Genomic DNA, 19,444 nt, shown 5'->3' on the forward strand with positions numbered 1-19,444 from the left:
TTTGTTCATTCCTTTAAATATAAATCTTCCAAAATATTTGGAAGTGTTATTCTTCTACATGGCAGTGCTGTTTGTGTCTTTTTTTTTTTTCTTTAACCCTATTGAGTTTACCTGTTTATCTTTTAAAATATTTATATTGTGAAAAGCAATCCTATGAATGGCTTAAATTTTAGCTGTTATTGTAGGTCAGGATATTGACTGGCAATTGCAATACCAAAATGACTGGCTGTATTTTGCCTGTACTAACTGTTCAAATTGTGTTGGAGTTCTTGTTCCATTTGCTTTGCAACTTGAATCAGCCATTGCAACAGTGGGGGAAAAAACCCAACATTCTTTCAGATCATTTGACTTGATGCATCTACCTTGCTTTCTCTGTAAATCTATGCTTGTACATTGATTATTGGTCTGAAACTGCATTCTGGCACAACTCTCCTTAAGTATCTAGGATTATTGAAATGATCAAAACTCATAGAAATTCTCTTCTAGCCTCAACAAATCAGTATATGCAAAATGACGCAAAAAAAAAAAATTATTTGTATGTGTGCAAGTCCTATGATTTGCAGGCAGGAGAAAAATAAGGTGACACTAAGGTTTACTTATTTTACACATTGAGGTCATATTACAGTACATAAAATATGGCTAACAGTCTTTTAAATGTACATCAACTTCTAAACTTTGTTTAGTTTCTTTGGTGGAAACTTACTGTTGTAAAAGCAAACACTAACAAAGCTAGCAGGCATTCACTTCTTGGGGCTAAACTGACATCTACTGGTGTTCTGTAATACAATACATGCAATTAGTGCGATGACAAAATATAGACAATATTCTGCATACATTTCCATTTCTGTGACGCCATTAGCAGCCCTGGTGATGACTCAGTAGGGTGGAGAAAGATGTAACAGCCAAATACAGCGGGTGGGGCTGCCTAGGACATCATGCCACTGGACAGGTGATGCAGTGGAGCTCTCGTAGTTACAGCGTACTGTGTTCGGACTTACTTCAAGCTTCTGAAACTGTTATGTGGCTTTTTTCTTATGATTTTTTAAAAACATTATGTTTACAATCTTCAGAACAAAAATATTCTAATAGGTACAGAGCTCGGGGGGTGGGGGGAGACAGTAAAGACTTTACCTTAATTTCTAGCCATGTTTCCTCAAGCGTGCCTTGAGTTGGTGCTGCCCATGTCCCCACCCAGTCACTTGGTCTATCGCAGGAAGGAACTTCTGTGGGTCCCACCGCACAGGCGGCCGCTTCGGGGAAGCTGTGCTGGGTTTGCCCTGCAGGGCAGGCCTGCACCCTGCCTAACCCAGGCGGGCCAGCGGGCTGCAGCTCGCAGATGCTGTAGTGGCCTGGCCAGCCACAGCCTGGATAAAGCTGATGCTTCTTTCATCCAGTGCCAGCCAGCAAAGGACTGGAAAGGGAGGAACTGGTGAATGGTGAGACAGGTGGGAAGGAGGAGGGGTACTGAGAGGAAATACGCTCGTGCACTGGTAGACGGATGCTGACTGCCTGCTGTATTTGGACATTTGGTGGAAACAGTAGTAGGGCAAAATGGAGCGATGTTATTGGGGTCCCCAAGGAGGAGTAAAAGCTGTAGCGTGAGCCAGCCTCTGACTAGATGTAAGCAAAAAACATGGGAGAGCATGACATGGTAAGAAGGCTTTCAGCTGAAGGTCGTGCCTTATTTCACCCTGGGAGGTATGTTCAGTCATGGCTTCTCTCTCCTGTGGCTTCTAAGCTGCTCATAGCCACTGGGGGAAGGGGATTTAGTTACAAAGAGAACAATTATTCCAATTTTAGTTATGCCAGGGCACCAAAGCCAAAATTACTCATATTCTGCTTCTGAGAAAAATATCATAATGTATAATGTGATTTCTTGATAATGATGAAAGTTTATTCACCTCTAAGTCTAGTTCTACTCTCAGGTTCAAATGCTAACTCATAGGAAGGACCGCATGCTGCTGAATCACCCCCCCCCCCCCCCCAAATCAGGGGACTGGGAGTACTCATGCTGCCAGAACCCTCGTGCTCCAACATCTGATGAAAACCCCTGAGTATCTGTACCTGCAAGTGATTCAATAGATTACTGTGACTGCAGAGCTCACTGTTGGGCTTATTGTCACTTGGGGTAAGAGCCCCTTTGGTCTTATGAAACCTGAATTCCGGCTCTGGGTTTGAAGCTTTATACATGTTACTTAGGGCAAGGTCCAAGAAAGGATTTAAACACAAAACCAGGACTTTCACGGATTTTGGATGCTTTCAGCCAAAAGGCCTAATGCACAATCCCTGCTGAGCCCTCAGGGGTTATTGACTTCCTTCAGTCTAAAGTAGATTAAAGCACTTAAATACTACGTCTTGACAACTGGTTCACCTAAACGATAGCGAGTGAGGCAGTCCTTGTGGAGTCCCGTTCAGGGATCTGGCCAGTAATTAATTTTCTGTCTTATCTTTGAGCTGTTGCGCTGAATAGAGGAAGGAGTGACGTAGTCTGTATTTTCCAAAGACTGAATCCAATTTAATTGCCTGTAAAGGCACTAGTTAAAATCGCTCTATCTCTTGAAGTTTTCTTTGATCATTTTATGTTTTCTTGCATACGGTGTTGTCTGAAACGACTGATCTTGGTAACATAAGGGGTATTGCAGAAGTAGGGGAGGGTTTTTTCCTCCTGCGCTACAAAATGTGGAGTCTGGCTGCGCTGATGATGGGAAAGTTGAAGATCACTTGCTTTAATTTGTTAATCTGCGAGTAAGCCTCTCGGGAAGAGCTGCAAAGTTCCCCAGCACCTAGGACCGGCCGTTTGTCTGTCTGGCAGAGTTACGGCGGTGCGCGTCCGTCGTCTTTGTACTTCCACAGACTTTTTTTTTTTTGTTGTTCCTCTTCTGCTTTCCTCCTTCTCCCGCCGGTGCCCAGACGCGCCGCTCCCAGGTGCGGGACGCGCTGGCTCCGCTCCCACCCGGGGAGGTGGCTCCGGGGGGCGGCGGCTCCCTCCGACCGGCTCGGCCCCGGGCGGGGCCTGTCCCGGGCCCAGGCTTGGGGGGGCGGACTGTCCCGCCGAGGCAGCCGCGCCGCGGGCGCTCGCTCCCTCGCTCGCGTATCTCGGGGGAAGGCGAGGAGAAGGGCGAGCGTGGGGACGGGACAAGCGCTGCGGGGCGGTGGCTTCACCCGAGCGGAGAGAGGAGGGCGGGCAGGCAGGCACGCACGCACCCGCTGCGGAGCGGTAAGGGCCGCGGGGCCGCTGCGGGCGACGCTGGGCGCGCCGGGCCGTGTCGCGCCGCCCGGAGCCTGGCTGCTGCCGGACGGGACCCGCCGGCACCCGCTCCCGCGGCGGCCAGGGCCGGGCCGGGGTGGGGGGGGGGGGGGGCTGGCTTCGCTCCACCGCCGGGGCCGCTTTCGGGGGGCGCAGCGCCGGCCGCCGCTCCCAGCCCGCCGGCGGCGCCCAGGCAGGCGGGGCCGGACCCCCACGGCCCGGCTGCGGGGTGGGGGAGCCGCCGCGGCTCGGCGGGCCGGTCCCGCCGCGCAGGAGCCCCCGGGGCGCTGGGGGAGCCGGGGCTTCGCGGACGCCAGCGGTGCCGCGGGCGGCGCGGTCCCGGTCGCGGTCCCGGTCCCGGCGGGACGGTCAGGAGACGGCCCGGGAGAGGCCGTGGGCGGCGGCTCCAGCCCTCTCGGCTGCGGGGCCGGCGAGGCCGGAGCCGAAGCTGCGAGCCGTAAGGGAAGCGAAACCCAACTGTTGCAGGCGGCAGCCAGGCTGGGGCGGAAAGTGTCCCTTTCCTCAGGGAATGGGCTGGAGAGCGGCGCGGCAGCAGTTTGCGCCAAAACGGCCCGGCCCTGCCCCAGGGAGGGGGTTTACCGGCCTCGCCAGGACCCGAGTTGGAGCCGCGCACGGGATGGTTCTGAGATTGTTGATTACTCGGTAAAGGGAACACACTCAATGTCTGTAAGCTTTCCTGCTGGGGAGAACACGCTGTGTAGTATCATTTCTATTTTGACAGTATAAAATTCAGTGTGACGCGAATGGCATTGGTTGTCATACTAAAATAATATATATCAAAGTCTTTTTTGTAAATATTACTGAATTTTATTCTCTCACAAACGCCTGAGAAATTTACACAACTTTACCAACCTGCTGAGAAATATTATTTTAAACTAGGAGGTTATTGTCCAGAGTTCAGATGACCAAGATGGTAGCCCAAGCTCGTGCTGTGCTACAGCTTGCTGCTGCACACTGCAAAAATCTCAAGTGCTCTGATAAACCTGTATATCCTGCCTGATTGTTTAAAAAAAAAGATTAGCCATCAACCTGTGTTTCATTCCAGGTGCTGCTGATCAGCAGCTGTCTTAAACTCCTTTGTGCAGGGAGTCCCTATAATTAACCGGTGGTGTTGGAGAGCAGCTTGGGATTTCTAGTGAAGAGGACTGAGCAGGAATTGTTTAATTTAGGGGATTCAATCATGTCAAATTTTAGCAAGAGATAAAGAGTAAGGGAAGGACAGCAACATATTTGCTTGGCCAAGCTGGGTGAGGAAACCTGTATTTGTAAGTAATTCTCTCTCTCTCTCTTTTTTTTTTTTTTTTTTTTTTTTTTTCCCCAATACCAAGCAGAGGGGTGGGTTATTACCTTCTTCTCTTGTCCCCAGGCTAATGTCCATGTAGCGCCCTGGATTGTGAGACACATGTTTGCACTGGCTGTATGAAGTAATAGTTCACATACCTCTTCAAAGTTGACATTTAAAGCGGAAGGGGCATTAGCAAAATTAAGTTGAAAAGCTGAAATTGTGGTTACCTCCACAATACTCAGTATTTGGAAGAGATTGTTTTGTAGTCCTGATATCTTGTTCTTTATTAGGAATTTCTGTTTGATAGATAACTTAAAGGGACTGATATTTGCTTTTAGTTTTATACCATTCGCTGTAGTACTTGGTAAGTCTATGCTGCAGATTTGAAACTTTAACTTCAAAAAAAAAAAAAAAAAAAAGGAAAGCACAGGAGAGGTGGGTGCCATGCCAGGGATGCTGCCAAGCGCTGCAAAGACACAAGACCTGTTTGCATCTGTCTCCAGGAAGGGGGGAGGAAAAAAAAAAAAAAAGGGCAAAAAAGCATAGCAGTCATTTTTAAATTGAACCAGCTGTCCAAAACTAGTCAGTGGTAAGAAATGAAAAATGTGACATCATTTAAAAATAAGTATTGAATGTTAAATATCAAGATGAGAAGTGTTAATGCTGAAGTTATGCTCATGACCATTTTGAAATCTATGAAAGGGCGTTGGCTGCTTAGAACTCACTCTTCAGTAAAGCAGAGGTGAGAATAGTCTTCGGTTGCGCAGTGCCTGTGCCACAGAAGGAGCTGTGTGTTGTGGTTTAACCCCTGCCAGCAACAAAGCACCACATAGCTGCTTGTTCACTGCCCTCCATGGGATGGGGAGAAGAGAATGGGAAGGGTAAAAGTGAGAAAACTTGTGGGTTGAGATAAGAACAGTTTAATAATTAAAATAAATTAATAACAAAAATTGTAATCCCTGCCAGCCTCCCCCCTAGTTTTATTGCTGAGCATGATGTCATATGGTATGGAATATCCTTTTGGTCAGTTGGGGTCAGCTGTCCTGGCTGTGTCCCCTCCCAACTTCTTGTGCACTCCCAGCCAAAACCAGTACACTGTGACTGGGGACAGTTGATCAGGTCTTGTAGATTAGTCACAAGGGGAAACTTCTTTTTCTAAAGAAAACAGGAGGTCAGTGGTTTTTAAAAATACAGCTGTGGAATATTTGATACTACAAATATCGTCACAAAAACTTACTGAGTTTTGTCATCTTTGACTGCTGTCTTGTTCCCTCTTCAGTCTGCCAAAGGCAATGATGTGAAAGATCAACGCCTGTCCTCAGGGAACTGATGGGTTACCACAATTACTGTTCCTGCGTATGCACTGCACCTGTAGCCACGTCTGTTCCTTCTGTACCAGCTCCCGTGTTTGCCCTAGCTACGTGGCTACTGTAAAACCCACACTAGACTGAGTACACAATTCCCTTTCTAATAAACCCTTCCGCATTTCTGCTTAGTCTACTGGGAAGACCGTGGGACTACTGGAATGTGTAAACATCCATAGTGTTTACTAATGTATTACCATGCCTCCAGTGCAGCAGATTAGTCTGGTGTAACCTGGAAGAGTGACCAAACTTGTGACAAGTTCTTTATGGAAAAGTTTATAGACTTCACTGAAATTCTGATGAAAGCTGTGTCGTGTAAGGAAGGCAATCAGCAATATTCCAGAGACTTTTCTGCACTCCAGGAAAGTGAAGAGGCTTGTGTCATTGTTGGGAAGCTTGTGTGCTGGGTCTTAGCTGTACTTTGTGTGGATGGAGTGACTCCAGTCCTAGTCAGACACTTAAGCCTGAAATTATTTTTCTTTCCATGTTGTCTTTTGTACCTGTGAAGTTTTCTGTAGGCATCTTTCAGGTGTTGAAAGGGCTTTTTGACTTGAGAGACATGGTCAGAAAAAGTGTAAAATCAAGAGATGCTACCTGAGGCCTATTTTACAACTTTGAAGAATGACCATGGAAACATGTACAGGAATTGGCGTGGTTGGGGAAGAGCAGTTGTGGATTACGAAAGAACTTGTTTATGTTACTTAGAAATAACACACACTTTCTTTGAGGTTTGCAGTCTGGAGATGTGTGTCCACAGAGCCTTATCCTTGTAGTTGAATGCTTAAGGGAGAGATTTTTGGATGGTAAGTGAGGGAAAGGCTGAATAAACAGCTTACCAGAGCAGGAACCAACAACCATTTTAGATTACTTTTTTTTCTTTTTGGTATGCAGACAGGTGTGTAGGTGGTATACACAATAAGGAAAGTCAGTGCTGGCTACTGACTCAACAGAGGAATTGGCCCATGCAGCTGCAGAGGCACTGAGGCTGACTGGCTGTGTAACTGAGCTCTGCGCTTGCTCAGCTGGTGCGGGGTGGCCATTGATTATTCCTAGGTACAGTGTGGAAAGGAAAAGATGGGTGATCCTGGAGGGCAGCAGTGTTGACATGGACAGATACAGACATGAGTGGTGAGGAGGCAACATGGATGTTGCAAGACCAGCAGAGGTTTACCAGACAGGAGGCAGTGGTTGAGAACTCTAGTTGAGAAGTTACAGTAGTAGAAGTATATGAGATAAACAGTAGGATATATAACTGCTTAAAGGATGATGTAGAGACAAGAGAAGCTGGTTGTGAGTTGAGGCTAAAACTTTTTATAAAGTTTGGAACTTTGATAGACTGGAGTTTCTAGAATATCTCACAAAAGCAAGAAGATTCAAGCTTGTCTTAAAATGGTCTGAAGTTCCTGTGTTCCCAAATGTATATATATTTACATTATGTCTTGTGAAGTAAGGGGAAAAAAAAAAAAGTCAGGTCCACTAATAAAACCTAGCTTCCTTTTGATATCACGATACTGATCCAGAATCTGCATTCCACTAGGTGTACAATAGTACTTGGGGCACAAGGAGTATTTAATAGCCATACAGTGCCTATTGTTGCTGCCGGGCTCTGTACTGGGGATGAATTAGTGCTTGTCTGACGTGAACCAAGAGGGCAGCAATGGAGACAGCCCAGCAATTCAGGCAATGTTCTGGAGAATTGTCCTCAGTGAAGAAGACATTAAAGCAAATTAATTTGTTTTGTTTACATCACAATTGGTATGTTTTTGCACCATTTTTGTCATAACTTAGTATTTAGTCTTTAGTGTATGGATAAAAACAGAACTGGACCTTTAATCTTTTTCTTGTACAGTAACCTAACTTCACTTTCCTGGGTTATTACAGAGTAATTTAGGTTGGACGAGGGATCTCCAGAGGTCATTTGGATCAGCAACCTGCTTAGGTGAGGTTGTTCAAGACCCTTTGACTTTGTATTCTGTTATAGCTTTCTGTTCCAAAATGTGTTTCCTACTTCTGTTCTTCTTACAGAGTTATTTACAGCCTGATGGGATCCTGATGGAGAAGTTCTGCATTATCTGGCTTATTTACCGTACTTTTTTTTGCTTCTAGTAAAAACTATCTAGTTGTAGCTTCTGTTTCCTTCTAACTAATCCGTTGTTTGCCCTTGTGTGTGTTGCCTACAGATTTTGCTGGTATTCCTTGTGGGTGTTTTCCTGGACTTAAAAGATCAGATACCACAGTTGTCTATAGCCAGCAACTTTCTGCTGTGTGTAACAAACGTGCAACAATCCAGGTAAGTCAAATTTTTAAAATTTTTTTTTTCTTAGTGCCCGACACCACCTGTTTTTTTTTTTTTTTTTTTTTCCCAGTGTTTCTCTCCCCACCCAGTGCAGGCTGTGCTGTACTCTGCGCTTTGAGGCTGGCTTAGGTAATGTCTTTCAAATTGAGCTGCATAGCTTCTTGGAATAAGGTTGTGCAGTGGGGTTATGTGAAGGACATTATATCCAGGAGAAGGTGGTTGGGCTGGGAATAGAGCAGCAGGAGTCGAGAGTCTGGCAGAAGTTTCTGAGACAAGGTATAAGCTTTCAGGACTGGATGGCGGTGGCGGGGAGACAGTGGCTTGGCTCTTGTGCTCCTGGCAACCATGCGAATCTTCTGGTTTTGTTCTCAGTGGTGTCTGCTCCCTTGCTCAGCTGAAGCCCCTCATGCGCCATGCTGTTTTGCAGCCTTCCTCTAGCCCCATTTCTCCTGCCAGCTCCTCTGCTGTGCTGCCAACAGGGGTACCCAGCACTGTCTCTCCCTCCTGGGTAGAACCTAGTATGTTCCTGCTTGAGATCTGCTGTCTTGCACCCCAACGTGAATGACCGAATTTACGTACGTCTTGTTGTTCCTTTTCATCCAACCATTCAATAAAAGTCCCTGAAAAAATGAAAACTGCTAGGAAATCTAAAAAAATAATCACTTCTTATGCTCTTAATAAAGGTATGCTTTCTTGATGATATTGCCATCTTGTTCATCACTTGGATAGCCAGATACAGTCTTACTTTATTTTCTTGTCCTTGCCTTGCATCTTTGCTAGTGTGTTGTACCTCTCAGTAGAAATACTCTAGAAAGCAATTTGATGTAATGCGTTCAGATAAATTCACATTTAGCAACGTTCCTTACAGCAGAAGATAAAAATAAACTATGTACTTCTTTTCTAAGTGATCCTAATAAACATGCGTAATGGAAATGTCCCTCCTCTTGCTGAGAATGCATATGTATTGATTCTGAGTTTTGGAATGATGCTCTGTGAAAGTAAAAACAGGTGGTCTGAGACATTGGTTCTGGTTTCATGATCTGTATATGTTCCCTTGCATGAATGTTGTTGCCATCTCCCCTTGTAACACTAGCATTTATGCTACTGTGTGGCTGGTGAGACTAAGGAACTGATGTGGCTGAAAACTCACTCCATAGTGGTGAAGTGGCAGGTTGGATCTTTTTTTTTGTAGAAATGGTCTTAGATTGATTTAGGACATTTGCTATTGCACTGTTTTAAGGATAAAAATTTCTTTTGATTAAAACCAGAAAAGTTGTAAATCCATACCAAACAATGAAAATGTTCTTAGTTCAAATTTCATATAGCTAACTGTGGTTATCTTTTATAAAAATTTCTTATGACAGACATACACTCTGATTTAAACTAAAAATTATATTTTCTTTACTCTAAAGTTTGTTTCGGAAGGACTTCAAGCATATACAACTAATTATTTCATTTCAGGGGAGCCTATTTAAAAGCAAGCAGACCATTTTTGGTCTGTACCTGAGTGGCTAAGGAAGATTTCAGTTAAGGAAAATTGTTCTGTAAGGTAGTAAGTGTATTTGTTCTTCCATTCTTAGAGGAGCAGTACTTGCTGTTGCGTTAAAAGCAGGTGTCAGGCTCAGGTTTGGCTGGACAGGGAGACACTACAGTTTCCTCCATCTTCTCTGCTTCCCAGGAGCAACACTTCTGCACATAAGTTTTTCCTCGCATGGTGTGTTAGTGTGGGGACTGCGCAGACGTTTTTTTTCTTCCCTGCTGATAAGGGGCAGAGAGATTGTCTACCCACAGTTATCCTTGAGGTGCTGTTGCTGTTACCTGTGTGCTGCTATGGAATCCATTTCTACTAGACTCTGGTGCAGGTCAGGAAACTAGCTGGAATTAAAAAAATTGTTGCCTAATGATTCATCTGTAATTGTTGGGTAAGGCATAAATGACTTGACTTTGCTGCTTTTGACTTGTTCCCTCTCCTGTTTTGGGTTTGTTTTTTTTCCCCCCATTCGTCCTTGGGCAAAAGGTATTTTTCTGCATTCTTAGAATACACATTTGTATTCCGTCTTCAGAAAAAGACTGCAGTTTTAAACTATGTAGTGTTAACATACTGATCTGGGCAGTATCAAAAAGTTTTCATAAGATGGGGGATGCATCCTATGGTGAGAAAATGGCAATAGATATATGTTCAGTTTTGGGTGTGGAGAGGACAATTTGTAGTTACCGTGATTATCACTAGGTGAAGGTGCGTGAAAGGCATGTGAGCCAGACTGACCCTGACTGGTCTGCGTCATGAATGGAGTGTGGGGAGGGAAGGGGAAGATGACTGTAGCCCTGTAGCTTTATCTGTCTCTGTATTTGGGAACATGACACAGATAATGGTGCCCTAACACTCTTACAGGAAATCTGCCCCTTGGGAGGGAGGGAATCTTGAATATATTTCCCCTTCTAGAACAGACGATGGCATAAGTTAATGTGTGAATGTGTATTATCTGTCAGATGTAGCAGGTATAGGTTATCGTAGAGCAACTTATTGTTTTGGGCACGTTAAGGCCTGTGTAGCTTCTGGACTGTGATAAACATACGTTCTTTCTTATTTTCCCTGTAATGCCTGTATGCATCTTGATGAAGAAGGTCAGAGTAAGAGTCTTCCTCATCTACACTAGGTTTTACAGTTCGATATTTCAATTAGCATTCTGAAGGAGCTGCCCAACTTTTTACAAACCCATGTTGTGGGAGGGTGTACTGAGGAATGCTATGCAGCTATTTAAAAAAAAAAAAAAAACTGTAGGTAATTTTTTACATTTTATTTTTATATTTTAGTTGATTACATAAACATCATTGGACAGTTGTCTCATCTGATGAGCTATAACCCTGCTGAATCCTTCTGCAATGTGGAGCTGTCTCTAAGCATGCTGCTAATTTCAAGTCAAAGTTTTATCTTGGATGATTTTAGTCAAATACAAACCCTGAAGCCCATGATAAAAGGCTTTAAGAATCTTGGGTTTATAATGAATGCTTGGTTAATAAGTTCTTCTGATAAGTTACCTTAGTTCTGATTCACTTAATTCATTTTCCCCAGTAGCAAGATAAAAGAAAGGTGTAGCCAGGTGGTGTGCTTTTTTTTTTTTTCTGGTACAGCCTGCAAATTCTCTTGCTGTGTTAAAATTGGCAGTTCTGGGTAGGGAGCAAATGCAGACACTGCTTCTGGTTTCAAATTGCTGCATGGAGTTGGAGTTTAGGAATTAAAATGGGGGGGGAGTGTTTGAATTAGCTGGAATACGATTTTGCAAAATGCAAAACCCTGTAAAAACTGCTCCACACCGCTGAGTTTTACTATTCAACAGTATCAAAAGGCTTCCATTCCCCCAAATTCATGTGGCTTTAGTGCAGTTGTAAAAGTGACATAGCGCTGTGCCGCACTCTCCATTGGAGAGAAGGGTATCCATGCATCCTTCTGTCAGTAGAATTTGTTACTTGTCTTCCTGGTCTCTCCAGCCAGCGTAAATAACTAATCTGATTTTATTTGAATAGGGTGGTTTGTGAATGCTGTGGCTTTTACCAGCCTTTTCCCTCCCCTTATGCTAAGTTTCTTCTGTATGTAGAGCAATGGACCTCTGCAGAAAGGACTGAACTAGTGCTTTGTCCCATGCCAGTGTTGTTCCAGTGTGTGCTTGTGAAGGAAATTATTTGGGCTGAGAAAAGTGCTCGCAGCTCTAAGTACTTGTGTTTCTTTCTGTTGAGCAAAAGAACAAAAAAGAAAGATCGGGAAGGGAGCTGGTACTCTTGCTGCTTTATTCTTCTCTGGAGTCTAGTGACTCATCTGCCCAAAGTTATAGTGCAGCTGGGCACAGTGAGTCAATGTACACCTTACTATTGTGCACCTGGACGAGCAGAAGAATGTGGGATGGGTAGCTGAAGCCATTGGTCTTTGTCTTACCACATGCATCTGTAAAGACTCGAAGCAAAAGAGTAGTGAGTCTGGGAACAGAATCTAGAACTGCGCAGTTCTTCTTTGTGCTTAATGGTGTTTGGATCTGAAACTTCCAGATGTAAATGGAAACTTCTTGTGTATCAGTGTAAAAGGCCTGGTCTTGCATTTAGTGTGCTTGTTGGTCTTTCAATGTTTGCATATCCTGGTTTGAGATAGCCTTAATATTGCCTAATGTTTTGCATATATGCTACCTCCAGATAACAGGGAAGTCAAATACACCAAAAAGTTACCTGTCTTATCCTTTGTTTTTTCTTGCAGTCAGGTACCTGTCACCAAACAGTCTTCCCTTTTGAATTATTTGGGAGCAGTATTTGAGAGTCTGCTTTGAGAAGATAAAACTTGTAGGTTCAGTTTCTGCTTCTGCCATCATCTTGCTTTTGTGCCTTTTTATCTTTCAATTTGTAAATTGCTGCTGTTTTTGTAAGTAGCTGGGTACAGTTTGTTAATGTGTTAGAAATTCAAGTTTTCCCTATTGTATATGGATGCTTAAGATTCTGTATCACTTTTTATACGATCTGGTGGTTAATTTGTAATATTAATCTTTTGTCCTCTTTGTAATCAGGCATTATATATTAGCTGCTCTTTCCAGACATGTCTGTATCAGTGGTATTTTATATAAGAGATTAAAGTTATAAGCTGCTCTGTGCGTATCTGCAGGGAGCAAAGTGCAAATGGAAACTATGGAAAGTCTATTAGTGCTTTAAGAGATTGCATAGGGAAGCCTAATATGCAGTTTAATTACTAACCCAGGCTGTAAGTCTTGCCTAAGCTAAAATAAAATGCTGAAAATCCTTTCTAGAATGTCCCTCACCTTTGTTTTCATTACTGTCTAATCCTTGGGTTACTGCTTGTTGCCATATCAATTTGCTGCAGTTACTATCTTATCTGAAGCTTGAATAAGTTTGATACTCAGAAACTCTTTATAATCATGGTTGGTCTGTTTTTTTGTTTGGTGGTGGTTTTGTTTTGTTTGTGTTTTTTTTGGGGGTGGGGTTTGTTTTGTTTTAAGTAGAGGAAGCTGGTTTTCAGTTAGTTCTAGACCCAGTCTTGCAATAAGCTCTAGGGGCAGGGGGTTGGTTTGCAAGCAGTTTGTTCAGGGTTGGGCCTTACTTTCTTCAGAAGATGCAGCATCTCACTTCTGAAACAGCATACATGAAAATAGGTGTTTAATTTTAAAAGGCATTGCATTTATTTTCAAAAGCAAGTGTTGAAATAATGGAAAATACAGTTGGAAGGGATGTGAACAGGTTCTCTAATCCACTTAATGCTGAATGACGTATAATTTCTGATGTGTAACTCTTCTTAAAACTTTCAGGACGGAAGGTCCCACAACTCTTCTTGCCAATTTATCTAGTGCTTAAGTAGTCTGTTAATAGACATAGGGAAAAGCTTATTATTTTCAAGTTTTTCTTGAAGTTTTCTTTAAAGTTTACTCTGAGGAGTTTGTTTAGTTGTTCTTCATTGCTACCTGTCTGTCTTCGTTATTCTCTCTGGCCTTTTGGTACTAAGGAAACTCAATTTCTTTGGCTTTTTCTCAGAAGTCCTCTTTTCTAGACCTTATGATTATTCTTGGTGCTTTTCTGTTCATCTATTTGTTTCTTAGATAATGTACTCCCATGGGGGCTTTCCCAGAGCAGCAGAACTTTTTCATCTGTCATACAGATACTGGTTTTGCTTACACATCCCTGCATGGTGTTTGCCATTTTCATGCCGCTGTAAGCTTATATTCAGCTTCTGGTCTGGCAGATCTGCTGGATCCTTCTCTGCAATCTTGCTGCCAAAGTGATCAGTTCTTCTGAATGAAGAATGTGGTATATTTATTGGGTGATAGGTGGAAAGAGGTGCATTTTAAACAGTACAAAAAGGCAGATTTTTAGGAGACCAAAGGAAAAGGGAGTTCATTAGGCAGTTCTTCCATAGTTCTATGTGTTAATTTAGAAGTCCAGGATGCTTTGATATCAGGGTGGCCGTTACACAAATATCTTGAAATGGTGATGAGAAGATCCTTTTTCAGAATATGCAGTGAAAAAGTTCCAGATCTGTGCACAAAATAGCTACATTCTTTCCTGGGATGAATCTTGTTGATGCAATTGGTTGTTAAACTGGTGCTTTTAAGCATTACAATGTACTGAAAACACCAAGTGAATTCTGGGCTTCATCCGCCCACGTAAACCAAATGGAATGAGGTAATCTGGGAGAAGGTGGCTGTAGATGCATGGTTTCACAACAGTTATCTCTACTTGGGAATAATAAATTCTGTGATAAAATAGTCATTCTAGCTTAACAATAAAAGGATCATTCAGGCCACTGTGTGGGAAACTATTGTGCAATAGGTCATTGCACAACAGTTGTAGGTTGGTTCTCCACTGACTGTTGTTCCTCCACTGTCTCTTGTGACTATTGATTTCAGTGTGAAAGAAATTGTGGTCTTCCATCTTCTCAGGAACTAAATTCTGCAAAGGCAACTTAACAATTTAAGGGTTAGCCAGGTTTTATGCTGGAGGTTTTTTTCTGGTTTGTTTTATTGTTTTGTTTTGGTGGTTTTGTGTAGTTTGTTCCCCCCCCCGTCTTGTCTTCTGGGCCAGAAAGCCAACAAGGTCTTCATGGACAATGTTACTCTGATTCTTCACTCTTCTTTTCCTTCTGTGTAGTGACTCTGTGTATTGGACAGCCAAATTACAGCATACTTCCTGGACTGTAAAAATCCACAGCCATAGCTTGTGAGGAAAGGATTGTTCACTGGTTGGCCTTGAGAGTTTAACCAGGTCTGAACTTTAATGTTCAGCTTTGAATCAGCTTGTGTCTGTACTTAACCACATTCCTCTTTGGTTTATTTTTGGGAGGACGTGTCATTTTCGTATAAGGTAGAAAAGGAAGTTGGGCTGTGAACCTTGCAGATAGTTTTCTGAAGCATGTGACTACCAAGTTAGCAATTGTGTATGTTTAGATCCTGTTACTACCATGCAATGCGGTGGTGTCCCAAGATGTGATATGAACAACGGGGAGAATGCTTGTGCTTAGAATGCCTGGCGTCTCACACAGCAAGATGCTGCATGTATCTAGCAAGCTGCTGTTTTCAAAGCAATAAGCTTTGAAAGTAGTGCTATATTGTTGTGGATATCTTTATTTCTTAACATACTTTTTTTTTTTCTTCCCCCCCCCCCCATCAGTGCTATTTCTCTTATTCCTTTTATTCGTACTAGTGCTATGGTTAATTATAGCTTCTATATTGCTATAATAATATAGAATTAATATTCCAAATACAGGTTGCCCTTCCCAGATAGTACTGAGTGAAATGACTTGCATGTATACAGAGGGATTGAATGTGCAACAACAGAGAATGGAGTGTAGCTCTCAGAGAGCTGTCTGATGGTCCTTAGGAGGAAGAGAAAAATGGGGATGCTTAATCAGCATTGATGCTGTGAGAGATTGTTCAACAAAGAACTTGGTGGGCAGAATATAGGAAATAGGTAGGCAGGGAGAGAGAGGAAGTCTGGGTTGAGATCACAATCATTTCTTTCCACTTTGGAAAAAGGCGATGGTTGGCATTCTTATCCTCTGTAATGAAATAAGAATGGGTGGAGGAAAGTCACAGTAACAAACTCATTTGAACTTTGGTAAGCAGCAAAAATGGTGACCTTAGACATACCTGAGAGCTGTAAAAGCTTTGAGTTGGGTTGGATGTACTTAATTGTTGGGGTTTCTTTTTCCTTCAATATAAATATTTTTTAATTTCAAATCACAGCAGAGATAAATAGTCTTTTTAAAGTATTTGAGCTTCACCACAAACCAGGCTCATGTTAGTTAGCAACTACCATGTGGCCTACCATACTGTTTGAGTTTTCAGGAGAACAAGAGGGATCTGAAATACTGTTCTTGGAAAACTGGGAGAAACTGCCAGATAGCTTAGTATGCTAATAAAGATGCCCTATGTCCCTGTTTTAGCATTTTTAACTTATAAAGGAAGAATTGGTGGTGGGGAAAAAGTGTACAAACTACCCTGTGAAAAGGAAGAGGGAAGGAAGCAGCAACAACAATGAAATCAGGATTAACATTTAACACTATCAGACACAAATAACAGTCAATAAATTTTATGCTGGTAAAGGTGCATTTTATCTAGTGATCTTCTTGCTTTCTGTCTGAATAGAGCCCAATTAGTTGTCACTTGCCCTCAATAAATAACGTCTTTTGTTATAACTTTCTCTCTATTATGTTTTAGATACAATGTCTGCTCCATGTGGCATCCCTGTCCCCTCTGCACCACCTTCTTATGAGGAAACAACAGGAATCAATGTGAGCTATCCTCACACCTATCCTGTCCCAGAACCTGGCCAGAAACCAGATGGGAAGGGAATGAACCCTCCCCCATACCTGGGACAGCCTGCACCAGCAAATAACCCGAGTAAGCCTGAAAAACTCTACTGTACCTCATGTTAAGGAGCTGTCAGGTGGCGGTGTAATAGGTGCTGTGCGGAAGTTGAAAGATTGTGGTTCACAGGTGTTCCCCACCTTCCAAAAATATTTTTGAAGGGAATAACGTGAATCAATTCTTGTGAATTCTTCCTTCAGTGTGCGCTAATATCAATAGCATCATTTGGCTTTCTGCAGTTTTTAATGCAGCCTTATTCTAAAGACAGTATGTTTCTGCATTAGGAAATACCATGGTGATTGCTCTTTGTCATTGTGCGTTTCATTGCTCTGAGTCTCAAATATTTCAGAGTAATAGCTGATTGTAGCTTAGAGGAAGTCAATTAACTATCCTTTCTTCCTTATTTACCCATTGAGTAAACAGCATATTTCTCTGCTCAGTTACAGTTCAGACAGTGTATGTGCAGCAACCAGTAGTATTTTATGACCGCCCAGTTCAGATGTGCTGCCCTTCCTGTAACCAGATGATAGTGACACGTCTCTCATATGACTCAGGAGCTTTGACTTGGCTGTCATGTGGTGGCCTCTGCCTGCTGGGGTAGGTTGATTCCAATTTGTACTTTATTTTTCTCTTACGTGACATTTTATAGCTCAAAGGAATAACAAGGCTTTCAGCTTTGTTGCTTTCTCATTCTGTCTGGGACCTGACCCTTTTATGGTTTGAATAGCCTACGTCTGGATTTAAGTCCTATAGGACCTTAAAGCAGCTCTAGAACACTAGAGTGATGGACTCCATAGCCGTGTGTGTTCTTCCTAAAGCTTCATGGCACCAGTTTTACTGCTGGCTTTTGCAGGAAATATATTTTACCTTCTTGTGTATGTAACAAGTGGTAAAACAGATTGTTTTGTTTTGTTTTGTTTTAACTTGCAGGTGTATAGCTGGCTGCTGCTTAATTCCCTTCTGCATTGATGCCCTAAAGGATGTGGATCACAGCTGTCCGAACTGCAATGCTCTTATTGGCTCTTACAAACGCTTATAGGCAGTGTTTAAACATTGATAATTCATTGATGAAGTTGGTTAGCACCTCTACAAGCCCTTTCTGAAGTTTCATGGAGACTTCTGGTTGTTTCTGTGCATCCTGTCACTGGAAACCAATCAAAAGTAATGTTTATTGCTAAATTGTTTGAATGAGAATCTGCTGAAGGGGATTCTGACTTAGGTCTGTAAAAAATTATGTGTAATCTTTATGGGCCACTCAGTCTAGCACCAGTTGATAGCAGCTAAATGTTTTCCCTTTCTGCTTTATGCAAAACAGGTTGATGATGTTCTTCAGTTAATCTTGTCTCAATCACGTTGGATGCCGGTGTGCTTGCTTGTAGTCTCAGCACAGACCAAGAGGAGAATGTCTGTGGAGACCTATACAGTCTCATGCTTGGTGTTGATGCTTTTGCAACAGCACTGTTACAAACTGGCAGGGAGTTGCTTGCCTCTGAGACAGGTGCCTCTCTTTGACAGAAGAAGTGATTTGTTGGCATCTTTTCATGAGCACTAAAATTCACTTTAAAATTTTCTTAGTTGAAAGAGAACCAAACTTAAAGGCTTCTTCCTTTTTGGAGGCAGCTTTACCAAATGGACAACTCGGGTTATTGTGCATCAGTGGTGATTCAGTCTAGTACCTGAATTTCCTTGCCAGTTTCGAGTCTAGTCATATCTCTAATCTGCAGTAAAGATGTTCATACAGGAATTTTAATAGATATTTGTTCAGTGTTTTTTGGTTGGTTGTTTTTTTTTTTACTGCAGATTTATAAGTCTGTGAAGTGTTCTTTTATCTCCACCCCAGTGGAAATGCCCATCGTTATAGCATTGGAAAACTTCCTTGTACATTTACATAAGTCAACTGATAGATCATAAACAAATCTCAGCCTTATCTTAAGGCTTGACTTCCACCTGCAAAACACAGATACAGGACCTGGGCTTTTAATTGTTGATCTGTTTGTTAATTAGTCTTTCTTCATTAAGAAGGTAACATGTTTGTTAAGGAGTTTCTTTGATTATTTAGACTTTTACTCTGATTTTTCTAAATGAAAGAGAAGTTCTGTTTTCAGAAACTTAAGCTGGATATGCTTATTTAAGACAATGATCACAAAAAATTAGGGAACGAGGCTCTGAAGGTTGAAGCATTTTACCATGTCATAAGCAGCAGACTTGTCCAAATAACATCTTGATGCATTTGAATGATACCTGTCTAAAAAAGGCAGACAGGTGTTTAAACAAGGCTATGATGCTAACACTGTATTAATCTCTGTAAAAGTAAAAAGCTAAAATAAATACAACTAAAAAGTACTGGATTTACTGTTCTTGAAAAATGTGCCTTCTATAAATATTTGGTATAAGTTAACTTTACAGAAGTCTTCCAATACTTCACGTTAAGAAATCCAGGAGTTTCATGGATCACAAATACAACCTCTAGGCCTTGTGTTAATTGCTTTTTGTAAACTGCTGCTGCTTGTGGGTCAGTCTGCAAGTGGTTTAAGAGCTTGTGCATTTGGAAGAGGTTTCTGATCATATGTCTCCCTGTACCATAAATTTTTATATCAGTAGCTACTAACTGGCAAGATAATGATGGAGATAAAAAGCTCATAGTTTTGTAGCTTTCCACTTCCATGATGCAGTACTAGCTTGTGTTTTTTGTCTGCTGCTGCACCACTGTAATGCTTTCCATGTTCTTCAAGGGCCTGGGTGAGGCTCCGTTGAATTGTCTGTTCTGATGACACAGGCAGTGATTTTTAACTTCCTGGGTTCCTGTAAAGCAGTATCCCCTCCCCTCTCCCCTCACTGGATTTCACAGAAAATGTACTTCTTGTCAGTTTATCATGA

General features: G+C 42.4%; 1 protein-coding gene across 2 annotated transcripts; it reads left to right on the top strand.

Annotated features, from left to right (window-relative positions):
- Nucleotides 1-1,420: 1,420 nt before the first annotated feature.
- Nucleotides 1,421-18,910, top strand: LITAF (lipopolysaccharide induced TNF factor). 2 transcript variants are annotated; one of them, XM_041120216.1, is made up of 7 exons: nt 1,421-1,436; nt 7,799-7,856; nt 8,098-8,207; nt 8,303-8,342; nt 16,418-16,600; nt 17,008-17,164; nt 17,498-18,910. In XM_041120216.1, exons 1-7 carry the CDS (start codon nt 1,434-1,436, stop codon nt 17,604-17,606), a joined length of 660 nt encoding a protein of 219 aa, XP_040976150.1. In that variant the 5' UTR covers nt 1,421-1,433; the 3' UTR covers nt 17,607-18,910. The 2 variants fall into 2 exon arrangements, with proteins under 2 accessions (XP_040976150.1, XP_040976151.1); XM_041120217.1 differs by lacking the exons at nt 1,421-1,436; nt 7,799-7,856 and adding an exon at nt 5,725-7,038.
- Nucleotides 18,911-19,444: the final 534 nt, after the last annotated feature.

This window comes from Aquila chrysaetos, chromosome 25, assembly GCF_900496995.4.
Source record: "Aquila chrysaetos chrysaetos chromosome 25, bAquChr1.4, whole genome shotgun sequence".
NCBI lineage: Eukaryota > Metazoa > Chordata > Aves > Accipitriformes > Accipitridae > Aquila > Aquila chrysaetos.